Raw genomic sequence first — 22,340 nt, 5'->3', positions numbered from 1 at the left:
TCAGAAAGCTAAAAGCAGGGACTTTCTGTCCCGACCAGCAGTTCACCATTGGTGATGTTGAAATGCCAGTGGTGATCCTGGGGGCCTAGGCTACCCCCTTGCTCATGAAGCCGTACACCGGCCACCTTGAAAGCACCAAGGAAAGATTCAACTACCAGCTCAGCAGGAGCAGAGTGACAATTGAATGTGATTTTGGTACACTGAAGGGCCACTGGCATTGTTTACTCACAAAAGTGGACCTCAGTGAAGAAAAAAAACCAACACCCTGCCAATGGTTATAGCTGCCTGCTGTAACCTCCTGCATAGCTGTGAAGCAAAGATGGAAAAGTTGCCACAGGGTGAAGGTGCAGAGGCTGTCTCCCGAGTTTGAACAGCCAGGCACAAGGGCTATTAGAAGAGCTCAATGAGGAAATACATGGTTCAGGGAAGCCTTTGAACAAACACTAACAGAGTCACAGTAATGTCCTGTGGTGTACTATGCTCTACCTGGCCCTGCTGTTTTGGGGCCTGTTTGGAATTGCATGGTACTTGGTGTACATCTAGGAATGTGATGCTGACAATGCATCTATTAATCATAAACAAACAGCAAGTACCGCAAAACTGTTTTTGACACCGATACTATGAGTTGTGTATCACTAAAACAAATGTGTGCGCTTTCAGTACCGCTAGGCATTCTGTACCATGTGAGAACTAATAAAGATTAATTATTTTCCAAACAATAGAATTTTATTGAGTAACAAAACCACTACAAAAAAAATTCTGTGCAAGTTGAAAGCAGATACATTAAAAACTTAATACATTTACGGAACACAGCTTAAGAAGGGAAACAACATACATGTCAAGTTTAACTACACATACAGCAACTGCAGCTCTCACAAGTCAGCACATGTAAAGCTGAATGTCCCCTGGCATGGAGTGGGAGGGAAGGGACGGGGCCCCTGATGCCACATGGAATGTGGAGGGGGGTGTAGGGAGGTGCTATAATGGAGTTCTCAATGGACTGCAAAGAGAGGCAAGCTTGGGATTGTTGAACCTTGTGTTTGCTGCTAGAAAAGCCTCATTATGTCCTGATGAATCTCCCTCTCCTTTTCCTGACAGGACACCTGGGCCTTTCTCCACAAAATCTGCAATATTCACCCTCCAAGCCCTCTGCTTGTGGTCTGATGCAGCACTGGCTTGCAGGATCTCACTGAACAGGTCATCCCAAGTCCTCTCCTTTCTGCTCCTTATCTGGCTCAGATGCTCCGCGGCTGTGGAAGGGCAATCCCTCAAGGTTGCAACAGCAGCTGCAGCTACAGGTAAAACGCAGAGGTACCATTGTCAGTAGAGTCACAACAGAAAGTGAAAGTTAAGACACAGAACTCCCGTCCCTCAATCACCTAAAATTTTAAACAAGAAATGCTTCTGACACTTCTGCTTTGGAGTGCTTGCCAGGAGTGAGGGAAAATGAGGAGGCTGTTGCACAAATATATGAGTATTGGGCATTTGCACTGGAAACTGACACCATTTTCCACAGGCAGTGGTGATGTTAGCTGGCATCTCACTCCTGAGTATGACAAAGGCACAGAGCACAGCTGTTGCTGGCGTACCAGAGCTGCCCAGGCCCATATTCAACTAGCCTGTTTATTACAATGGTGTCTGCCAAAGTTATCATTGAGTGAGTGGCACCATAGATGCCAACTCCGTGGGTGCTCCAGGGCCGGAACACCGATGGGGAAAAATTGGTGGGGGCTCTGCACCCACCGGCAGCTCACCTCTGCTCCGCATGCTCCCTTAAGTGCGCCTTCCCTGCTTCTCCCCCTCACTCCCAGGCTTCCCACTGCGAAACAGCTGTTTAATAAATAAATAAATAAGAAGTTGATAGCTGTTTCTTGTTAAGTTGGGGGCACCATCAGTACATTACTGTAATAGGAAATACATTTACACACTTACCCAAGGTTCCTTCTCCTGCATCAGGCACACTCGTGCTCAGCTACTGGGACTGACTAGACAGCGGTGGAGTCTCAAACAGATCCTGGTTTGTGGCATAGCAAGGCCCTCCCCCATCTTCCTCCTCCTCAATGGTCACGGCAGGAGCCTGCGACTCCGGTTCCTCATACACATCCATAGTGGAACTCAGGGTGATGATGCGGTTACTGCGTCGCTGTAACGGAGCACTTCCATTTGTGGGAGACACATTTAAGTCTAGACGCATGCACAACTAGGATGATACAAGGCAGCTTACATAGACCTAACTTTGTAGCCTAGACCAGGCCTTAGCAGCATCAGCTGCGAAGAAACATACCTTTTCTCTAGAGAGGAGTACCAATGCAATGCAAAATATTAAGGCCTTCGAGGAGCTTATCTGTTCCTCCCATCAAAAAAAAGCCCCTAACAGTCTCTAACTGTAGTTTGTACTCACTTAAGAATAGATACAAGACTATTGGCGTTCTTCAGTACAACTGTCCTTTTATTACAGAGCATTGAACCTACTAACCACTTAATCTAATCAATGCAGACAACATCACTGCACTTGTCAAAGTCTGGTGGAAGTGCCATCAACAATTAAGAAAATTAACTTTCACAGCTCATTACATTACCTAAAGAATCTGAAAACAGTGAATTATACACCTTTAAAGGAGACACGCATATCTAGTCCAAGAACAATTTGCTCTAACTTGAAATAAAGAACACAAGGAACCCCAATTACTGAAAAACATGAGAAGGTGATTAGATATAACAATGCCAAGTCTAAATAGCTCAGATAATTGAAAATTTAAGATTCTTCTCTCATACAAGAAGTGCACACACACAAATCACTAGAACTACAGAATATGTATTAGTTCTAAGGCTAAAAAAATGTACATTGCACTCAGACCTTCTTCCTTAAGGTATGTCTTGTACTCTTCAGTAATGGAGGTTACCACCATGTACACTCACCTTATTGATCTGTTATTAGTTAACATAAATAAATACTAATAATGTAGGCTCAACTTGCAACTTTTGAAAAAAAGCTTAACAGAACTTTTTTCCAGTTTCAATTCAAGTATTTTGGGATTTGAACATTCCCACATTGTTTGTGATTCAAGCTTTGCAGCTTTGTACAGTGAAAAGCATGAAACTGAACAGATATTTAAAGCATCCAGTCTAATTTTGCCATCCAGGTTGCTGGATGAGCAAGTTCACTCCTTACCTGACAATTTTGTTTTTCCATGAGAATTAGTATGCACCAATCCAACCAGATCTATTAAAGTTTTTATCTCTCACACATCACAGCAATATCTGAAATGGGCTGAAGCCCCTTCAACATAATGACTTGAAAAAATTAAGTTGCTTGACTTCACATTTGGAAAGGTCTCTCTGATACTATGAACAACTGGTAAGCAATGCAGTGTTGTCCTCCCTAGTCTGCAGACAATCAGTTCTCCTGTGATTGCTCTAACTGGTAGTTTTTCCAAACAGCAGCAGAGCAGACTAAACAAGCCTGGTCAGTTTCCTTGCTGCTACTCCAAACCTGCAGGCAGCAGTGAAACTGTCAATTATGTCAGTTTCATGTTGTTTCTTCAAAAAGGTGCCTTAGTGACAAACTAACTCAGAAAAAGGTGCTCATTCTAGAATAAGTATGTCCACATAGGGAGTTACACCAGTACTAATACAGCATTATTATTATGCCTGTATATTTTCCTGTTTTAACAAGGCAACAGTTACAACAGTGGGAGCAATAGCGTAGATTTGCTGTTAGCATTTTTACCATGTGTCATCTAACCCGGATTCAAGCATGTCTAGATGAGAGTCAGTGGCAGCATGGCTTAATGCTAAAGCATTGCACTGGGAGCCCAGAGGACCCCCCCCCCCTCTAATCTCACCTCCCATTAACCTTCTGCAGTACTTTGGGCAAGTCACTTCCCCTTTCTGTGCCTCTGTTTTACAATTTAAATAGACAAATATAGGAGGCAAACTTTTTAGAGTAGGGACTGCCTTGCTATGTTTCTACAATCCAGTTCTAATCTTAGTCAAGACCTCTAGATGCTATTGTAATACACATAATAAATAGTAATAAGTCATTAACATGTCAGCAGCTGCAGAAGCTCCGCTTGTAATAGTACCCTACCATCAATATTATTGGTGAACCTCCACTGCTGCTAATGCAAGGGCAGGGAGAATTTCAGCGTGTTCAGTGTATACAAGAACAATGAGGAGTACTTGTGGCACCTTAGAAACTAACAAATTTATTTGTGCATAAGCTTTTGTGGGCTAAAACCCACTTCATCAGATGCATGGAGTGGAAAATACAGTCAGCAGGTATATATACACAGTGCATGAAAAGATCGGAGTTGCCTTATCAAGTGGGGGATCAGTGCTAACGAGACAATTCAATGAAAGTGGAAGTGGGCTATTCTCAACAGTAGAATACCCATACTAAATGTAAACCAAGCCTCAGTTAACAGGCTTAAGAAAAACTTGTACTGGCATAACATTGATTTTAGTTACACTGATGCAAACTAATAATGTACCTGCACTTATACTGATTTAGGTTAGCTCAATAACTAAATCAGTTTAAGCATGATTTATACCTATTTAGTTACATTGGTCCAAGTCTCCCCCCCCCCCTTTTTTTTTTTTTTAATATCTAGATCTAGATAGATAGATAATCCACTAAAGTTTCTTAAGATTTTCAATTAAAGGTTAGGTTACCAATTAAGTAACCATGATCAGGCTTTAAAGTTAGTTGCCCACTAAGATAAACAATTGAAGTTTTCACCTCTTAGTACTATTAAGTATCTGTCTGGCTGCACAAGTTTTTTGTTTTGTTTGTTGGGTTTTTTTTTAAAAGGGGTGTGGATTTTTTTTTTAATACACTTTTTAGGAAGGCAACGTTACAATAAAATGTTAAACTTACTACATCATATGTTACTTATTCAGGATCAGGTTAATATTCAAAGAACCTGGCTAAAGATTCTGGGAGCCCTCCTCCTGTGCGTACACTAAAAAGAGTGACCAAATTTCTAAATACCCATTCTCTTTTTGGCATCTGTCTTGTGTACGTACTTGGTGTGAAAATGCAAAACAGTTCTTTAGATTTATTTCACTTTATTTAGCTAGGTTTTTTTATTTTTTCCTTTCAAGAAAGTTCAAAATTGCATAAAATACAGCAACAGGGAAACCCATGAGGAAGTCTCAGAAATTGTGGATTTCACTATACTGAAACTGAGCAGGGAATGAGATATGAGTAAAATAATGCAAGGTTACATTAATAGCTGCAATTCCTTCAACAGCTTCCTTTTGAATATGGCAAGAACAATGTACAGTTCTTTAAACATTACTTCAACATGAAGTAAAACCACGTAAAGTTGAAACCACAAACAAAGCAGCTGTTTAAAAGCAGAAAGTGCTTTATACATTTTAATCTAACTGTGACCGCAATGTAACTTATAGTAAAATAAAATTACTAAATACTATCTTATCAATATAAGAAGCAGGACTGTAGAGTTTATTTCAACTAAATTCATACCCAGATCCAAGAGGAATGAATATCTATTACTCTCCCCTAAAATTACAGGAAATAGGTGAAAGCCTAAAGAGGTTTAACAGAATAAAGAGAAGCAGCAGCCTCATAAATAGACCGAATCTAGGACCAGGTGCAGTCCCAACTGCAGGTAACTGCATACTGCAATAGTCCCATTAGCTCACTCCATAGCCAAGACATTGTCTAGATGGGGGGAGGGTGGGGGAGCATGTGGGTGGGGGAAGTTTTTCAGTTGAGTTAGTTCAGCTGAGACAACTCAACTCGATTGGGTTTAACTGGGGTTTTCAATTGAGTTAAACAACAGAAATTGTTGAAACAGGAATCCCACCCAGTTTACCTCAGAATAACCTTGGATAGATCCCACACACATCTTAACTACCTGAGGAAAACTGCAGCTAAGGTGAGATCACATAACCTTCTAAGCAAATTGGTCTTCACTTCATGAGTAAATGTTCAAACTCTGCAATCACCCAGTTTAGCCCTGTTATTTTGCAGCACAATTCTATGCTCCAGTCTGGCTCCATTTGTCTCACTATAACTCAACCATGAGCATCGTAACTGGGACAATTTGACCCATACCAGTACCATGGCTCCATGTGTTATGCAACATCACTCCTCCACTGTGAGGATGCTACAGCCAGAATGTTTGAGAAGATCAGAGCAAACCCAAGTATACCACTATACACAAACCTCTTTGACCACCCAAGAGTGTGCTTGTCATCAAGGCACCCATTGTGGACCCACTTTCCATGGCCAGATTTCTGTGTGTTGCTGACATGGCATGAAGAATGGTCTGCAGCTGACATCAAAAAATCAGTATCTTATAACTGACCTGACCATGCATGTAGCCAGCTTTGATTTGCCATACCACTAATGGGCTCTTCTGAAACAATTTCAAACAGGCAAGGATCAACATGCAGCCAGCCGTTACCCCTGGGACCAATGAAAGGATCCCACATTGTCTGTTGTTGGTCACAGCCACATGTCTCACATCACTATAACTAGATTCAGACCAGATTTGGTGGTGGTCTTAGGGCTCTGCACATCACTGATGAGGCTGCTGCAAATTGGTTTGGCAAGCCCCACATCCGACAAGAAGAACTGAGTTAAAGTAGTTCAACTTAGCTAATTCAACTGAAAGAAGCACCTTTCCTCCTAATGCAGAGGACACCCAAGAGTTAGGATTCAGAACATAAATATATACAAAGTTAACTGCCTTTGTGCAAGGCATGGTATTCATTTGCATACACTCACTTATAGAGAATAAAGCAGTTTGCGGGTCTAAGAATTGCCTTCTGGCTGACAGCAATTGTACAGGGATAAACACAAAGCAGCCCCAAAATCACTGAAAGACCAAAAAACACAGAGGCTCGCAAAATGGTACAGCAGCCACCACTATACTGAGTCACATGAAAGCCACTTCCAGGTTTATACTCCACCCCGGCCTTCCTATTGGCTGCTTCCCTGTCCAACGGCATCCAACCCACAGCCAGTTAGAAGCTCTGCTTTGCTATGGCTAATGGGGCGCTGTTCCCAACAGTGCACATACCACATGGCTTTTGCTGATTGGGAAAGGTGTATTTGGTCCAGCTGTGAATGTGCCCCAATAGCTGTTCATTTAAAAGGCCACCAGATGGCCGCAGAACAGCAACTGGGGAGCAGCAGGGCTCTAAGTAAAACTGCCCAAATTTTGTCACAAGACAGTAATTTGTAGCCCCAAATGTCTGCTGTTGCTGATTCAATATCTTTTGTTACCAAAAGGCATTTGAAGAATAGCCCAAATTGGCAAAACAATCACTAAGGTTAGCAACATTGACACAGAGTAAAGGAAGGGGTTACGAAGCCTAAACACTACTGTGCATTGCTACCCTGGGTGCTATACTTTAACCCTGGTCCTAGTTTCTTCATAATGCAAGCAGTTCAGATAATGAACTTAGCCAGAATACAAACACCACAACATGAAGGAATGTCTACACTAGGAACGTTACAGTGCTCCCTGCCAAGACACTGTAGTGTAGACACTACAGCAACAGAAGGGGTTCTTTCATCATTGTAGTAAAATACACCTCTCTGAGAAGCAGTTATCCTAGATCGGGGTAGGCAACCTATGGCATGCGTGCCAAGGGCAGCACGCGAGCTGATTTTCAGTGGCACTCAGACTGCCCACGTCCTGGCCACCAGCCCGGGGGGCTCTGCATTTTAATTTAATTTTAAATGAAGCTTCTTTAACATTTTAAAAACCTTATTTACTTTACATATATAACTAAACTATTGTTGTATTATAGATGTATAGAAAGAGACCTTCTAAAAACGTTAAAATGTATTCCTGGCATGTGAGGCTTTAAATCAGAGTGAATAAATGAAGACTCGGCACAGCACTCCTGAAAGGTTGCCGACCCCTGTCCTAGATGCTTGGAAGAACTTTTACGTTGACCGAGCAGTGTCTACACCGAGGTTTAGGTCATCTTAATTACACTGCATAGAGAGTGAATTTTTTTCACAGCCCCAAGCAACATAGTTAAGCTGACCTATCATTGTAGTGTCGACCAGCCCTCAGGATTCTCCACTTCAAATGCCAAGGGGCAGCTTCTTCCCCTTGGCATGGTAACTTGAAAAGTCTAGTACATCTTACTTATACTCCTACTTAGAGCAATAATTTTAAGTTCTTTCCACAGCACCTGATTCAGAGTTTAGAGTGCTGCAAACTTAATAATGTTGAGGTGATCTACAGTCTCTTTTTGCGGTTTGCCTGTCTATCATAGCACCTGAAATAATTTTACACAATTATAACCTAATTACTCCACCACTCAGTGCAACTCCTATAGCAGATGAATAGCTTCATAAAGATTAACTCCCAACAGCCCACCTTCAGCAACCCTACCATGATTACAATCCTGCAATAACATTTTCAGCAATTTGGTCAATTTGGATTTTGGTAGTCCATGGGGTTGTAACTTCAGATATTTACTGTTCATTGCATGAGATTTTAATAAATGCTTTTACTGTCCTATGAACTCAAGTTCTTATTTGCACTCTCGTAGACAGGATACTCATAGGCCCTGCCTACAATGGGTGTGACACACTGACCTAGATTCCAAGCTTTACGGCAGCTGCACTGCCAGAAAATGATCAGCTCAGAAAAAGACAGAGCATGAGTACAAGACTGCGGAGAGAAAGAGGGGACCTAGAAGCAGAGTGTATTCTACTTGCCTCTTTAAATATACCTCAGTAAAATACTATTGCGGAAGAAACCTTTAAAGCATCAAAAAGCATTTGAATTAGTATGAATTAAGATAGTTTTTACACATATTAGCTTTGCAGTGAGGAAAAATGTAAAAACAGTTTTCAAATGGACATTATACAAATTTGTTTCCTGAATTTCAATTTCATATACCTATTTTAAAAGTTAGGGTTGTAGGAAGAGTTGCAAATCAAACCCAAAGTTAAAACAAAATCTGGAACAAAGAAAGCTAGTTTCTCAGAAAACAATATAAAAAAAGGTGCCTTCGATACAAAAGAGAAAAAAACAAAAGCAAAGACACGAATATATGCAGCATAAATTTCACACAGGAGGCAGCAAGACAGCATCCCTGTTCCCTTAATCTCTTATGAAGATAAAGTTCTCCAATTCAGCTTTAATAAGCAGCTCTGTTCTCTCGAGTCTACAGCTTCAAACCCTAATATATGCATTAATGACGCAAGAAAATGCTGGTTGTTAGGCCAACAATGAACTATTGCCGTATTTGTTTGACATCACAAAATTTCTTAAAATATCATAGGAAGACATAAGATCCCTGAGTCCTACTGAGCTCTCTTCTAGTGCTCTACACATTATCTTGCAGATTCTTAGCAGCATTAGTTCTCAAACATTTCAAGGCAGGCTCTTGATGAACTCTGAACTGCAAACAAGATTACCTTGTATTTCACCAAACTGCAGCTTCAAATACAATGACTCCAAAATCAAGTTTAAAAATAACATCTGTGAACCAGTTCTGTCTCTTTGGGGATAGGGAAAATGAATATACTAGCCACCCAAAGTAATTGGTGTGAAAGTGCAGAGGAAATGTTGCAAACCATCTCCATGGTCTAAGCACAGAAAGACCAAAGATCTTCTTACACCAAAACAGCACAATAAAGCATAGGTGTATTTTCTAGTGCCTTCAGCCATCCAACAAGTACATAATTATGGAGTTGCACAACTTATAAAATGAAATATGATTTTTAAACCATACAAGTATAAATTTAAATACTTATCCTACCACCATATCCTATTTGTTAACTAATCTTACAGCCATATTCATAAATTGAGCAAACAACAGGTAATATTTGGTCCAAGACTAAGAAAAAACTTGAGTAGCAAACAGAATTATCCCAGTAGAACAAATCCAAGATGGTAAAATGCCATCCCTCTCAACAATGGTTTACTATAGACCAGGGGTTCTCAACGAGGGGTAGCCTGCAGAGGTCTTCCAGGGGGTACATCCACTCACCTAGATATTTGCCTAGTTTTACAATAGGCTACATAAAAAACCAATAGTAAAGTCAGTACAAACTAAAATTTCATACAATTACTTGTTTATATGGCTCTATATATACACTATACACTGAAATGTTAAGTACCATATTTATATTCCAATTGATTTATTTTATAATTATCTGGTAAAAATGAGAAAGTAAGCAAATTTTCAGTAATAGTGTGCTGTGACACTTTCATATTTTTATGTCTGATTTTGTATATAAGGAGTGTTTAAGTGAGGTGAAACTTGGGCTATGCAAGACAAACCAGACTCCTGAGAGGGGTACAGTAGTCTGGAAAGATTGAGAGCCACTGCTATAGACAGTATATCCAAGTACATTGCTACTGGGGGACAGTGTGTTACCTTCTTTATAGCATCCTCACTGTAGTTACTACAGCTAATCCCTTTGCTCTGAAATCCTGTGAAGTCAGGCCAAGAGTAGTGTAAACTTTTGATTCATCCAACAAACTTTAAAAAACACCTCTATTTATAGAGTTTAAGGCCAGCTAGTCTGGCCTCCTGTATACGTTACCAGTGACAGAAAATATTTGCCAAGAAAACTAGTGATTGAGGATTTTGTACTTAGCCCATGATAAAGATAAATCATTACTTTGTATTTTAAAACTGGCTTTAACATCTGAGATTCAGATTTTACATGCAATAATTTTTAAATTAGGATTTAGTACATAATGCAGCACATGGATTATAAACCTATTATTCAAACACACCATCCTGCATTGCTACAGAGAACCATAATGGCTTCTAACCGTATTAAATGAATCTCTCACTCTTAGACTGCGAAATTCAATTTGGAATATAGGTGACAGCTAAAGGACATTATATTGTATGTACTGCTGCTCATAGATGCAAGCAGGTAACCAATGGAGTACATTGGTCAGCTACTACAATGCACTTTCTATATTTCAACCCAAAACATTCAAAAGTCAGTGGAGAAGGGGATGGGAAACTCATTCATTGTCTCCCAGATTTTTCTATGTTCCCAGTGTTTCCATTTAATTAAAAAAATTCAAAAGTATCTAGCCCTTATGGTTGCAAAGACACTCCACAATGTGTTAACTGATGCATGGTTGTCTCAGCCTGCAGGAAGACAGACTGAAACAACATCACCAAGTGTGAACTTCCCTATTCATCTTAATGAGGTGTAAACTTTGTAGCCTAATTACGGCCACTTAAATGCCAAGACATTGTTTACCATATCAGTTGATTATCCTACCAGAAAACTATTAACTATATAACTGCTGATAAATTTCCCAGAAATCACACAGCCAATGTGCTTATCCACTAAGGCTGGCTATACCAGTTTTTCCCAATCATTAAAATTCCTCCAAAAGGTTATTCCACAAGAACAGTTCAAGTTTTGAATATGGAAAATACCTGAATTTCTTTTTGATCATTCAAGGTGCCTGCTATGATCTGTAAATCAGTAAGTAACCCACACTTCTACCCTATCTGTTAAGGCAGTGGTTCTCAACCATGAATATGCATAACCCTGGGGGGTACATAGAGGTCTTTCAGGGGGTACATGACCTCATCTAGATATTTGCCTAGTTTTACAACAGGCTATATAAAAAGCACTATCGAAATCAGTACAAACTAAACTTTCATACAGACAATGATTTTTATATACTGCTCTATATACACTATACACTGAAATGCAAGTAAAAGTTATATTTAACTTGATTTATTTTATACTTATATGGTAAAAATGAGAAAAGCAATTTTTCAGTAATAGTGTGATACTTTTGTATTTTTGTCTGATTCTGTAAACAAATTAAGGTGCCACAGGACCCTCTGTTGCTTTTTACAGATTCAGACTAACACAGCTACCCCTCTGATACTGTAAACAAATAAATAGTTTTTCAGTGATGTGGAACTTGGGGGTACTTGCAAATCAAAGTGCAAGACAAATCAAACTCCTGAAAGGGGTACAGTAGTCTAGAAAGTTGAGAACTACAGTGGTAAAGGATGAGACCCTAGTGTGGGTTGCAGGCTATCATACATTTCTGTTACATCTGATCCAACAGCAGTTCAGTTCAAAACAAAAACAGAGAATTGTATAGCTAGAAGGGACCTCGATGGGTCACTTAGTCCAGCATCCCCCATGCAGACGTAGGACCAAGTATACTTACAGGTTAGACAAACACCTGTCAGAGATGGTTTAGGACCTAAACCATCCGTGACAGCTGTTTTGTCTAACCAGTTCTTAAAAACCCCCAATGACAGGGATTCCACAACCTCTCTTAGAAGCCTATTCCAGTACTTAACTATCCTTAAAAGTATGAACATTTTTCCAATATCTAGCCTAAATTTCCCTTGCTGCAAATTAAGCAAATTACTTCTTGTCCTACCTTCAGTGGACATGAAGATCAATCAATCACCATCATCTTTATAATAGTCCTTAACCTATCAGAAGAGTTATCTCTGCTGCCCACTTATCCCCCACTGCCCTCTTTTCTCAAGACTTAAAAAAAAAAAAAAAAAAACCACACACACCTGGGCATGTTTGTTGTTTTTTTTTTAATAATATCTTTCCTCATGTCAGGTTTTCTATACATTTTATCATTTTTGTTGCTCTTCTCTTGACTTTCTCCAATTTGGACACATCTTTCGTAAAGCATGGTGCCCCAAACCAGATACAATATCCAGCTAAGCCCCCGTCAGTGCCAAGTACAGCGGGACAACTACCTCCTGCATCTTACATATGACATTCCCATTAACACACACAGCAGCAGGACACAAATATTTAAAACAGGTAACTGGGAACATAAAGCTACAAAAAGTAGAAGGGAATCTCAAAGGCTAAAGCAGAACCTCTAACCTTTAACACTTAAAAAACAAAAACAGGCTGAACTTCAAATTGGCAGAGCTTCTTTAATGAGGTTAACAAATTTATTAGAGCATAAGCTTTCGTGGACTACAGCCCACTTCTTCGGATGCATCCGAAGAAGTGGGCTGTAGTCCACGAAAGCTTATGCTCTAATAAATTTGTTAGTCTCTAAGGTGCCACAAGTCCTCCTGTTCTTCTTTTTGCGGATACAGACTAACACGGCTGCTACTCTGAAACCTTTAATGAGGTTTTGATCCTCATTTTGTGAAATGGGTTGCTAACTGAATTTTATGAGGTCTGGATTTTACACTGAGGTAATATCCATATGTGTAACAACATATTTGTTCATTACAAGAGATATAAAATGCCAGAGAAAAAACACAACTATTCTAAAACCAAGTTTTTGCCCAAATTTAACACTTTAAAACTAAAAGCATATGTATAATCCAATTTACTTTTCACAGTTAATGTTGTGCCTCCATCTCCATGTAACACTTTCATCTCGAAGAATCCAAGTTCTCCAGTTCAGGGGCTACCAAACTTTTTGGCAGGCTAGATCACAGTTTAATTAACAGACTGTCCACAAGACACACATACTCATTCACACTCAACCGTAGAGATTGCCCACCTCCCCATCTATTGGTAATCACATACTACCACTGAGACAGAAAAGTATTTCATATATTTCTAGTTATTTGTAAAACACAATTTATCAGCTAGAAACAAGGGGAGGACAGTACTATCTGACCAACAAACTAGTCCTCTGCAGACCACTCCCAGCTCAGGATCTGTTTGGAAACTACCCAGCGAACCATTTTCACTTTCTCATTCAGCAGCACAGAGCTGCAATGTTTGTGCTGCAAACATTGCAGGGCAAAAATTTCTAAATATAAACAAGGACATTTCCATTAACACTGGGATTATATTATTAGAACCGAAAAGTCTAAATATTGCTCCTAGACGGTGCCAATTCCAGTACCACAATAATACAACCCACATTTCCACTAAATAAGAGCTTCTGGTGAACTAGTGAGATATTAAAAGTACACCACAGATCGGTCTGCAGCTACCAAAAGCAAAACAACCCCCCCCCCCAAGACACAAACACGAACATCTCATTTCACAGAGGAAAATCCTGCTGTAAATCGCTTACCAGCTCATTTACTATTCGCCGCATCAATAAATCCTCCATCATGTAACAACTGTTCACAAACCCACTCACACACCCCCCTCCTCCCTCAAAGACCCGGGGCTTGCACAGGCCCATCGAGAGACATTTGGGGCCTTGGCACATCCTGCCCACCCACCGCCCACCCATTTTCACAAGACATTAACAGACATATGGGGGGGGGGCTCCCTCGCCACCGTCTCCTCCCCCCCAGCTTGCCAATCCTTCCCCCCCCCCCACTGCTCTCCCAGCCTTACCCCCCACCCAGGGCAGACTGGGGGACGATCCGTCAGCTCTCGCGGGGGCGGGACGCGTCTCCCCGGGAGGCGAGCCCCCTGGCCCAGCCGAAGAGCGGGCGGTGGGGAGGGGGCGCTCCGCGCAGCCAGCGCAGTTAACGGTCCTAAAATAGCAGCAGCGAGGCACCCCCGAGACAAAGCGAGACGGGGACGCCCCCCCCCCCACGCACGGGCTCCCCCCACCCCGGGCGGGCAGCGCCTGAGGGGGCACCCGGCCCCGAAGGGCGCAGGCTCGAGGCCCCGGCCCCCAGCAGGGGGCGGCGGGAGGGCCGGGGGAAGCCCCGGTGGCCGGGCCGAGTCGCTACGGCAGAACAGCTGCTCCGAGCCGGGGGGGAGGCGGAGCGGATGGCCCGGGTCCCGTGACCGGGGGGGGAGCGGGGGCAGCTTTGGCCCCGGCGGTGGAGCCCGGGCCCCAGGCCGAAGAGGCCAGGCCAGGCCGCTGAGGTGACTCCCCGTCCCCCAGGCGGGGCCCTACCTGAGCCTGCGGCCGGTCTCCGGTCCCTGCTCAGCGGCCGCCCCGCAGCTCCCAGCCAGCACAGCGCGGCGCGGCCCGGGGGCGGGGGAGTACAGCGGAAAGGGGGCTGAGGGTGGATATTGGCAATATCCCACAGCCAGCACCTGCCGCCCGCCCCCTTCCCTCCCTGATTGGCCCCGGCCGCCCCTACCTCCGCGCCCACTGGTGGACTCGCTCGTGACGGACGGCGGCGTCCGCTACTCCCCGGCCTCTCTGCCGCACAACAAGCCCACCGCGCTTCCTCAGTGGTAGAGGCCGCTCCGACAGGGCCCGCCCACCCCTCGAGCCGAATCAGGCAGGCCCATGGCCTGCGCTCACGCCACTCACCGGCCTTCGGCCAACCCGCTCGAGGAACGAGACGACCCCGCCCCTGCGACGTTGCTATTGGGTGAGAGAAGGTGAAGCGCGCGGGGAGGGGCTGGTTGAGATGCCCGTCACTCCGCCCCCTTCCCTGCTGTCAGGCTCAGTTGCGGGGAAGTGAGTACGTGAGGAGCCGCACAGCTGCAAGCAGGGGGGTTGCAGGGCTCTGTGCACCAATAGGGCAGGGGCCCAAGGGCTGGTCCCCAGGGAGAGGAGGGACTGAGGCAGGGCTACACCTTCCTTCTTCTCTCGCCCTACCCCCCTCTGAACGTGTAGGTCTCTAAGGGCCTGCCCTGAAAGCCATTAACAGCGGGCAAAGGGTAAGGTAGAGAGCCAGGCGGCACCCTGTGCGCGCACACATCTGCTGCAGCGCTAGGCACAGTGCCCTGGTAAAGCCACCACCCCTTCACCCGCACCTGATTCTCTTCCAACCCCCTGTACCCTAAAAACGCTGTTGAGAAGTAAGTGCAGGTCCCAACTGCAAGTTTCCCCCAGCATTACAAATACTTCCTGCTTGCAACTGTGCTTTTCCTCTGTTAGCACAGCAGGAAAAGAAAGTAATTTAATCCAGATAAAAAGCTGCATAGTGCAGCTTTTCTAAGGGATCTTTCCCACTCCCATCTATTTGTAGTTAAAGGGAGAATAGACCGTAGCGCCTAACTATTCTTTCTGCCAAGGGTTGAAGAACTCACTCCAGCGACACCTGTCCTCCCTGCCCCAGTATCCTTTCCATCCAAGTTCAGTCTAGTCTACAAGAACAACAATTTTGACTACATCTAAATTGCAGCAACACCTGGAGTAGGACTAGCAGCATACCCCCCCGCCCCCCCCCCCCAGGATTTTACTTTAAACATTTATAATGCAATTCAAAAAGTTTTGTTTGAAGACCCAGATTTATTCTGTCATACAACACGGATACAAATGCCCCACCACCACAACTGATAAATTAGGTAACTGGCTAGGTACCACATACCATAAGTATGCTTTTAACACTTCCCTTACCTGCACAGCACTTAACACCAATAATTGGTCTTGTCTCAGGCTGCTCAAAAGCCAGCACCTTTCCACCTGGTAATAGCATTTCCCCCTTGGCCTTGCAGATATTATGCAATACACAGCATGCAGCAACAGGAATATCTTTTTTGCTGAGACCAAGCAAGCATGGTTATGAGACATATGCACCTGCTCTTCAATTTTCCAAACACACTCCACACCCATCTTGCACCTGCTCAGGCAATACTTAAATCTTTTTTCTGTCCAGATACCCACTGAATGACTTCATAAGCCAGGAAGCCAATGAGAGGTTATGTTCCAGAGAATCACAGTTGGTATTGCAATCTCATTATAGCATCAATAGGCTGCACTGGGGAAAATGTCCCTGCTTTCAGCTTGTCAAATGAAGGCCTGTATTCCTACAGAAAAGAGCAGCCTTCTCTGATCAGCCAACTTTCCATGTCAGTAAGTTATCCATGGTGAGACAGTGATTGCATATTCATGGTGAAGTACTTCTTCAGTTTATGTATTGAGAAATAATGGAGTGTGAAAAGTTGGGGGAGAAGACCAACAACTGGGAGGAAATTGGAATATGTATCCCATATATCACCTTACCAGCCCTTTTCATTGAATCAATCTATTTCCTGCATGTTGCACAATATGACAGTCCTATGCAGCAGGATACACTTAGTCACCTTGCATACCTGCATGAGTGACCCCCCCCCCTCCCCTGCAGATTTTCCAACACCAAACTGATTGTCCATAGCCTGACAGCAATTGCCACCCACTTTTCTACCAGCAGAGCAGCTCTCATCTTGGTGTCTGGGAACTGCAGGGCTGGGGTGAGCTTGGCACAGAACTCCAGAACATGGCCTTGTGCATCCAAAAGTTCTGGAACCACTGCTGGTCATTGCAGATTTGGATTATATTCTAGTCCCACCCCTCTCCTCATTGTACAGGCCCAAAGCCACCACTCCACTGTGCGCTCTTGGTCTGTGAATACCCGCAGTAGCTAGTCAGCTTCATTCACGGTCTATTCATCCATTCATCCTCAGTATCCCTGTTTATGTCCAGCTACTGTGGTTCCACAAATAGAAAATCACTGGCTCAGTCCCACGATTTGTGCTGAATCTATGTTTTTTAGCAGCAAGATGGAAAAAACAGTGAGGGGAAAAAAGCACATTATTGGATGGAACAGACCTCACAGTCTCAATTCCCTGAAAGTGATGGTAGCCCACAGTAGACAGCAGCACCACAATACACTGCAAAACTTTCCCCACAAGTTAAAGTGCCAGAGGGCAGTGCAGGGATACAAGGATGTCTATACAAAAAAAGTCTTTAAGTGATACAATCAGTATTGCAGGACATTGCAGTGGCAAAAGGCAGCCAGATATGAACGCCCACTGCCAAAATAGCGGTCAGCAGTATGCCAGCAAAACTTTCTAGTCAAAACATGTGTTCTCCAAGATCCTTCTGCCCCTTACAGGAACATCTGTACTGCTGTTTTTAGCCCCACAGCCCAAGCCCCATGAGCCTGAGTCAATTGACCTGGGCTCAGAGACTCTGTACAGTGGATTTTTCTTTGTGGTGTAGACAAACAACAATTTCCAACTGATTGGGGAAGAGGGAAAAGAAGGAAGGTATTAAATGAAGGTAAAAGCCATAGGGAAGTTCCTCAAAGGCAAACAAGAAAACCGTATTCCAATGAATGGTGTCCAACAGATTACATGAAGCACTCTTCTGCACATTTCAACAGCCCTAAACTGCAGAATGTTCATTTTGTTCTTTAATGTAAGAGCAAGACAGATTTTCACAGATAGCTAGATCCTTCATATAAAGAAGTATACATCTGCAGGAATATTTTACACATGCATTTTTGTTTTTCAATTACATCCTACCTCGATATAACATTGTCCTCGGGAGCCAAAAATCTTACTGCATTATAGGTGAAATTACGTTATATCGAACTTGGTTTGATCCGCTGGAGTGCGCAGCCCCACCCCCCCGGAGTGCTGCTTTACCACGTTATATCCGAATTAGTGTTCTATAGGGTCGCGTTATATCGGGGTAGAGGTGTACTATATAATCCTCTCTTATAGAGTCTATGCAATAGCTTTCAAAGATATCTTATCAGTATTGTTATTTTCCACAATCTTATTTGTTACCTTGACAAAAATTGTGACAGAGGTAGAAATCTTAATGAGTTCCTTATAATGAATCACCAATACAATCCTCCAGAACTAGATGTGTCTGAAAATCCATTTCCTTGTTCCCTTTAACAAAAGTGTTAAGAGTACGAAGTTTTCTAAATTCAAATTAATTTCTACCTTGTTCTTGCATTTATACTAGATCTAGGGTGGGATTTTCAAAGGAATCCCAATTTAGATTTTAATTAATCTCAATATTGAAATATTTTCACAATCTCAAAACTTAAGGAGACAAAAGGCAAACATTTTAATCTGAAAAGATATTTATTTTGAGAATTTCAACTTGCACATTTTACAAAATGTGACAAATTCAGCAAAAAACTATAAAAAAAAGTTTTTCCCTAACATATTAACATTATAATTTTAAAAAGGGTAAAAGTTAAAAAACAGGCATATTTGTTCCAGTCTGTGCGCTCTAAAGTGTAATTAAAAAGACCCTGGTATGCTGAGGTATTAAACTGCTAACTTTGGTACTGTTAGGAAAAGACATTCCATTCACAAAATTAAGGTTTCCTGGTCTCATGTACAATCATCAGATGTTTAATTAACAATTTTCAACAACTTATTCTTCGTTTCTAGGTAGAAATGCAGTGAAAAAGTAAATGCATGTTACGATAATACATCTAGCACCAGGAAAAAACCTTAAAATTTTGCAACTCCACACTACTGACATACAGCTACCGTGTTACTTTTACCCAAAAGAAATCCGGCTGGCAATTTAAACATTACAGTGCTTAAAAAAAAATTGGCAATTCAGACCCCTGTCTTTCCCATAAAGGACCAAAGGCACTTAAAAATGGCTTTAGTATGTTCTACTATGGCATTCTGGATAGAAGAGAGCACCTGGTTGAACAAATAGTTCCCTAAGTAAGAGACAAGTCCAACTGAGGTAGTAGTTCTTATTGCCCCAACTACTTGGCTAATGCGTGAAGGCTTTTTGTGGACAAAACTGGTGGGGAATGGCTTTTAATAAAATTTGATACAAGCACAAGGGGAAAAAAGGTTACCAAAAAACAACCTAGGTCACAAGTCATAAGCCAGGAACCATCTTGTACAACTGGAGCATCAAAATGCTGCCACAGAGATACCCAGATCTACTTTTATGGCCAAATCCATAGACTTCATAAAGATTGTTCTAAGCAAATAAGCCATTTTCTGAATGAATACAAAAATATAGGGAACATTGAGAACTTTGTCATGATCTTTAGCAGCCTTACCGGAAGCAGTTTGTAATTCCATTAAAAAAAAACAAAAAAAAACCACACTGTGCTGATGAATGGCAGGTTTCGGGGGGGGGAAAAAGGAGCTCAAAATCCAACATTAAACAAAAACATAATACCCACAAACATACAAAAGAAGATTTCGCAAAGTTTATAGATTTTATAACAAGGAAGACTTAAAACTTTTTTGGGGAAGGGAAACTATTTCTTTAAATTAAGCCCACTGAAAACCCATTAACAAGTTTAAACAAAAGGAAGTTAGAAGTGCTTTACAGAATCATCGTCCATTGCCATAACCAGGGAAGAGCTGAGTTAGAAGGGCCTGCAGCGTTTCGTTCACCTGCATAGTATAGTTTTTGCCAAGATCATAGCGACAAGCTGGACAACTATACACGTCTGCTCTAAAGGATCGATCCAAACAATCCTGGGAGAGGAAAGAAACAGAAGAGACATTAAGAGATTAAGTTGCAGAGCTTCACTCGTTTTACACAGCCCCTATTGGGCAGAGGAGAAGGTATGCGCAAAGTCAATTCACTTGAGAAAAACCCAGATTGGCTATCTGAGACAGTGGAAGTATTTGCATGTTTTCTTCTGTGAAGAGATTTGGTCAGACACAAGGTTTAAATACATGATATGGATTGTTTCAATATATGATTACACTATGAAAGAGCAAGAACTCCACAGTTGCTAAGAACAGTCACCGTCTCCGCAGGAAATAATTCACAACAGTTCTCACAATCATTTACAAGTCTGTCAATAGTTAAAGTGGGGGGCACGAGGTGGGTGAGGCAGTATCTTGTCCCGCTAATATCCTGGTACCAATGACCCTGCAAAAAATAGTTAAATGGGCTAGCAGGCTTACTCAACCAACAGAGATTAATCTTTTGCTGTCTCTTACTCAGATGCTGGCAGGAAAGAACAGTGGATAGTCCATTACAGGCACTTCTGTGTCACAGAATATTCAAGTAATCATTCATGTGACCGTAACAAAGATCAAAAGACACTTTGATTTACCTATGAGAAGAACTATTACATAACTGTCAAGCCATAATACAATTCTTAAAGGCTGTAGAGAAGTTTTATTCTGAATAGGGAAATTCACAGCTTTCTTACTGGGCAACAGACATCCTGGCTACTCACCTTGCACACATTATGCTGGCACACTGTTGTGACTGGCCGAAATACCACTTCCTGACAGCAAATACACAGGAAGGTTTCTTCCACTTTATTCAGGAATTTCTAGGAGAGAAAATACAGAGTCATTCCATTACTACTGCTCTCCAAACATGCAGCACAATCCAAAATTACTGAAGACACCATTCATAAAACTGCGAAATGCTAGAAACTTTTTTAAATTGAAGATGAAAGCAGAATATTCTGTAGAATTCCAAGAAAGGAACCTAAATTACAACAGATTACTCCAATCAGAATATTTAGTATTCAATTTGAGTCATGCTATGGACTTCCAGGTAGCAAAACAGCAGTTGACATAATTGAATGGAAGTAGTTTCTGGAAGTTATTCTTGTCTGAAGAGCTTAGAACAATTGAGGAAGCCAGAAACAGGATTCAATGCACAACAGTCCTGGCTGCAGCATTCTGAATGAAGATAGCCATCCCTTCACCCTTGCCGACTCAAAGGAATGTTTCCCATGGAATTCAGCGAGGCTATTCCCCTGTAAGTAGCGAGGCCAAGAGGCACAGGTCTGAAGACAAACAGGTAGCTATTGCTACTACAGTTCTGGGATGAGGAGTATCTGACATACCGGTCCATCCTTGAGAGCTTCTAGTACTTCATTCCATAGTTTTTCATTGGATTCATCATCTTTAATAAGGGTCTTTTGCTGGGATGTCAGCTTGTACGGCTCAACTTTAGTCTTTTTTGGAGTCCCTCTAGGAGAGGCGGGGAGCTTTATCTCATCACCTAAAAAAGCATGTGGACCTTTTTAGAGACAAAATATTCAGCTTGCTAAAGCACCAAAAGAGCTAAAGAAAGTTTGCCACCTTCACTTGCCTATTATACCAACCTGCTGATTTCCTTTTCCTCTTTCCCTTCCCTGGTGTTTCACACTCTTCATCACCTCTCTTATTTTCTTTCTCCTTATCTTTGTTTGCAACAGCTTCCAAATACCCCTCAGGATACTGGGGGAGGGGCGGGGGGGGGGGGGGGGGGAGCAGGGAAGATGGAGGAGAAAAAAATTATAAAAATATCAGATGCAAACGTACCACTCTCATTGGTAGGACCTCTCAGATTAGGTTACACCAAAATGATCTAAAGCCAGTTTAGAAAGATGTTCAAGTTTTCAACCCCCTGCCCCTCCTCCTTTGGAAAACATGTCAGGCTCAGGCTACAGAAAATGAGAAACGTCAAACTTTCTGGTTTCCTATTCCATAATTTTACAGACAAATGGTAGGGAAAAGTCTATGTAAACAAATGGTAGGAACAAAATATCATGCTACAATTATGCCATTTAATAACTTTAATTTTAGTAATGGTACTTATCAGTAGATTATATTAAACACACTGCAAGGATTTCAGGCAGCAGCTTCTCCTAGAAAACCCAAGACAAAGAATAAAATTGGCCATTATTTGCTTGTAACCTGGGATTCTGTGAACCAGTCTCAAAAGAGATCCATTAAGTAGCATCTTCCTGGCTCCAAGAGTTCAATTTTCCTACTGATAAATACATTGCTGACAAGTAACACTGGGAAC

General features: G+C 42.1%; 2 protein-coding genes and 1 long non-coding RNA gene across 17 annotated transcripts in view; 1 reads left to right on the top strand and 2 right to left on the bottom strand.

Annotated features, from left to right (window-relative positions):
• KDM4B (lysine demethylase 4B) overlaps window positions 1-14,983 on the bottom strand; it is a 165,998-nt gene extending 151,015 nt beyond the window's left edge. For 6 of the 12 annotated variants that reach the window (XR_010594959.1, XM_005281166.5, XM_065578686.1 and 3 more), the window contains exon 1: window positions 14,811-14,983. The gene's annotated coding sequence lies outside the window, so the exon portion shown is untranslated. The remainder of the gene's footprint in view (window positions 1-14,810) is intronic. The other 6 variants (XM_065578685.1, XM_065578687.1, XM_065578688.1 and 3 more) reach the window with 3 other exon arrangements.
• Window positions 12,352-13,955, top strand: LOC135977458 (uncharacterized). The gene is made up of 2 exons (XR_010594961.1): window positions 12,352-12,923; window positions 13,119-13,955. It is a non-coding gene; the product is annotated as an uncharacterized LOC135977458 (long non-coding RNA).
• Window positions 14,984-18,654: 3,671 nt separating the features above from the next.
• UHRF1 (ubiquitin like with PHD and ring finger domains 1) overlaps window positions 18,655-22,340 on the bottom strand; it is a 33,691-nt gene continuing 30,005 nt past the window's right edge. For all 4 annotated transcript variants that reach the window (XM_008168828.4, XM_024105748.3, XM_008168830.4 and 1 more), the window contains exons 14-17: window positions 21,655-21,769; window positions 21,394-21,551; window positions 20,770-20,868; window positions 18,655-20,053 (exon numbers count right to left, since the gene is read on the bottom strand). In XM_008168828.4, coding sequence (XP_008167050.2) covers window positions 19,907-20,053; window positions 20,770-20,868; window positions 21,394-21,551; window positions 21,655-21,769 — 519 coding nt within the window. In that variant the 3' untranslated portion in view covers window positions 18,655-19,906. The remainder of the gene's footprint in view (window positions 20,054-20,769; window positions 20,869-21,393; window positions 21,552-21,654; window positions 21,770-22,340) is intronic.

The sequence above is a fragment of the Chrysemys picta genome, chromosome 25 (assembly GCF_011386835.1).
Source record: "Chrysemys picta bellii isolate R12L10 chromosome 25, ASM1138683v2, whole genome shotgun sequence".
Lineage (NCBI taxonomy): Eukaryota > Metazoa > Chordata > Testudines > Emydidae > Chrysemys > Chrysemys picta.
This window is presented reverse-complemented; position numbering and strand designations above follow the sequence as displayed.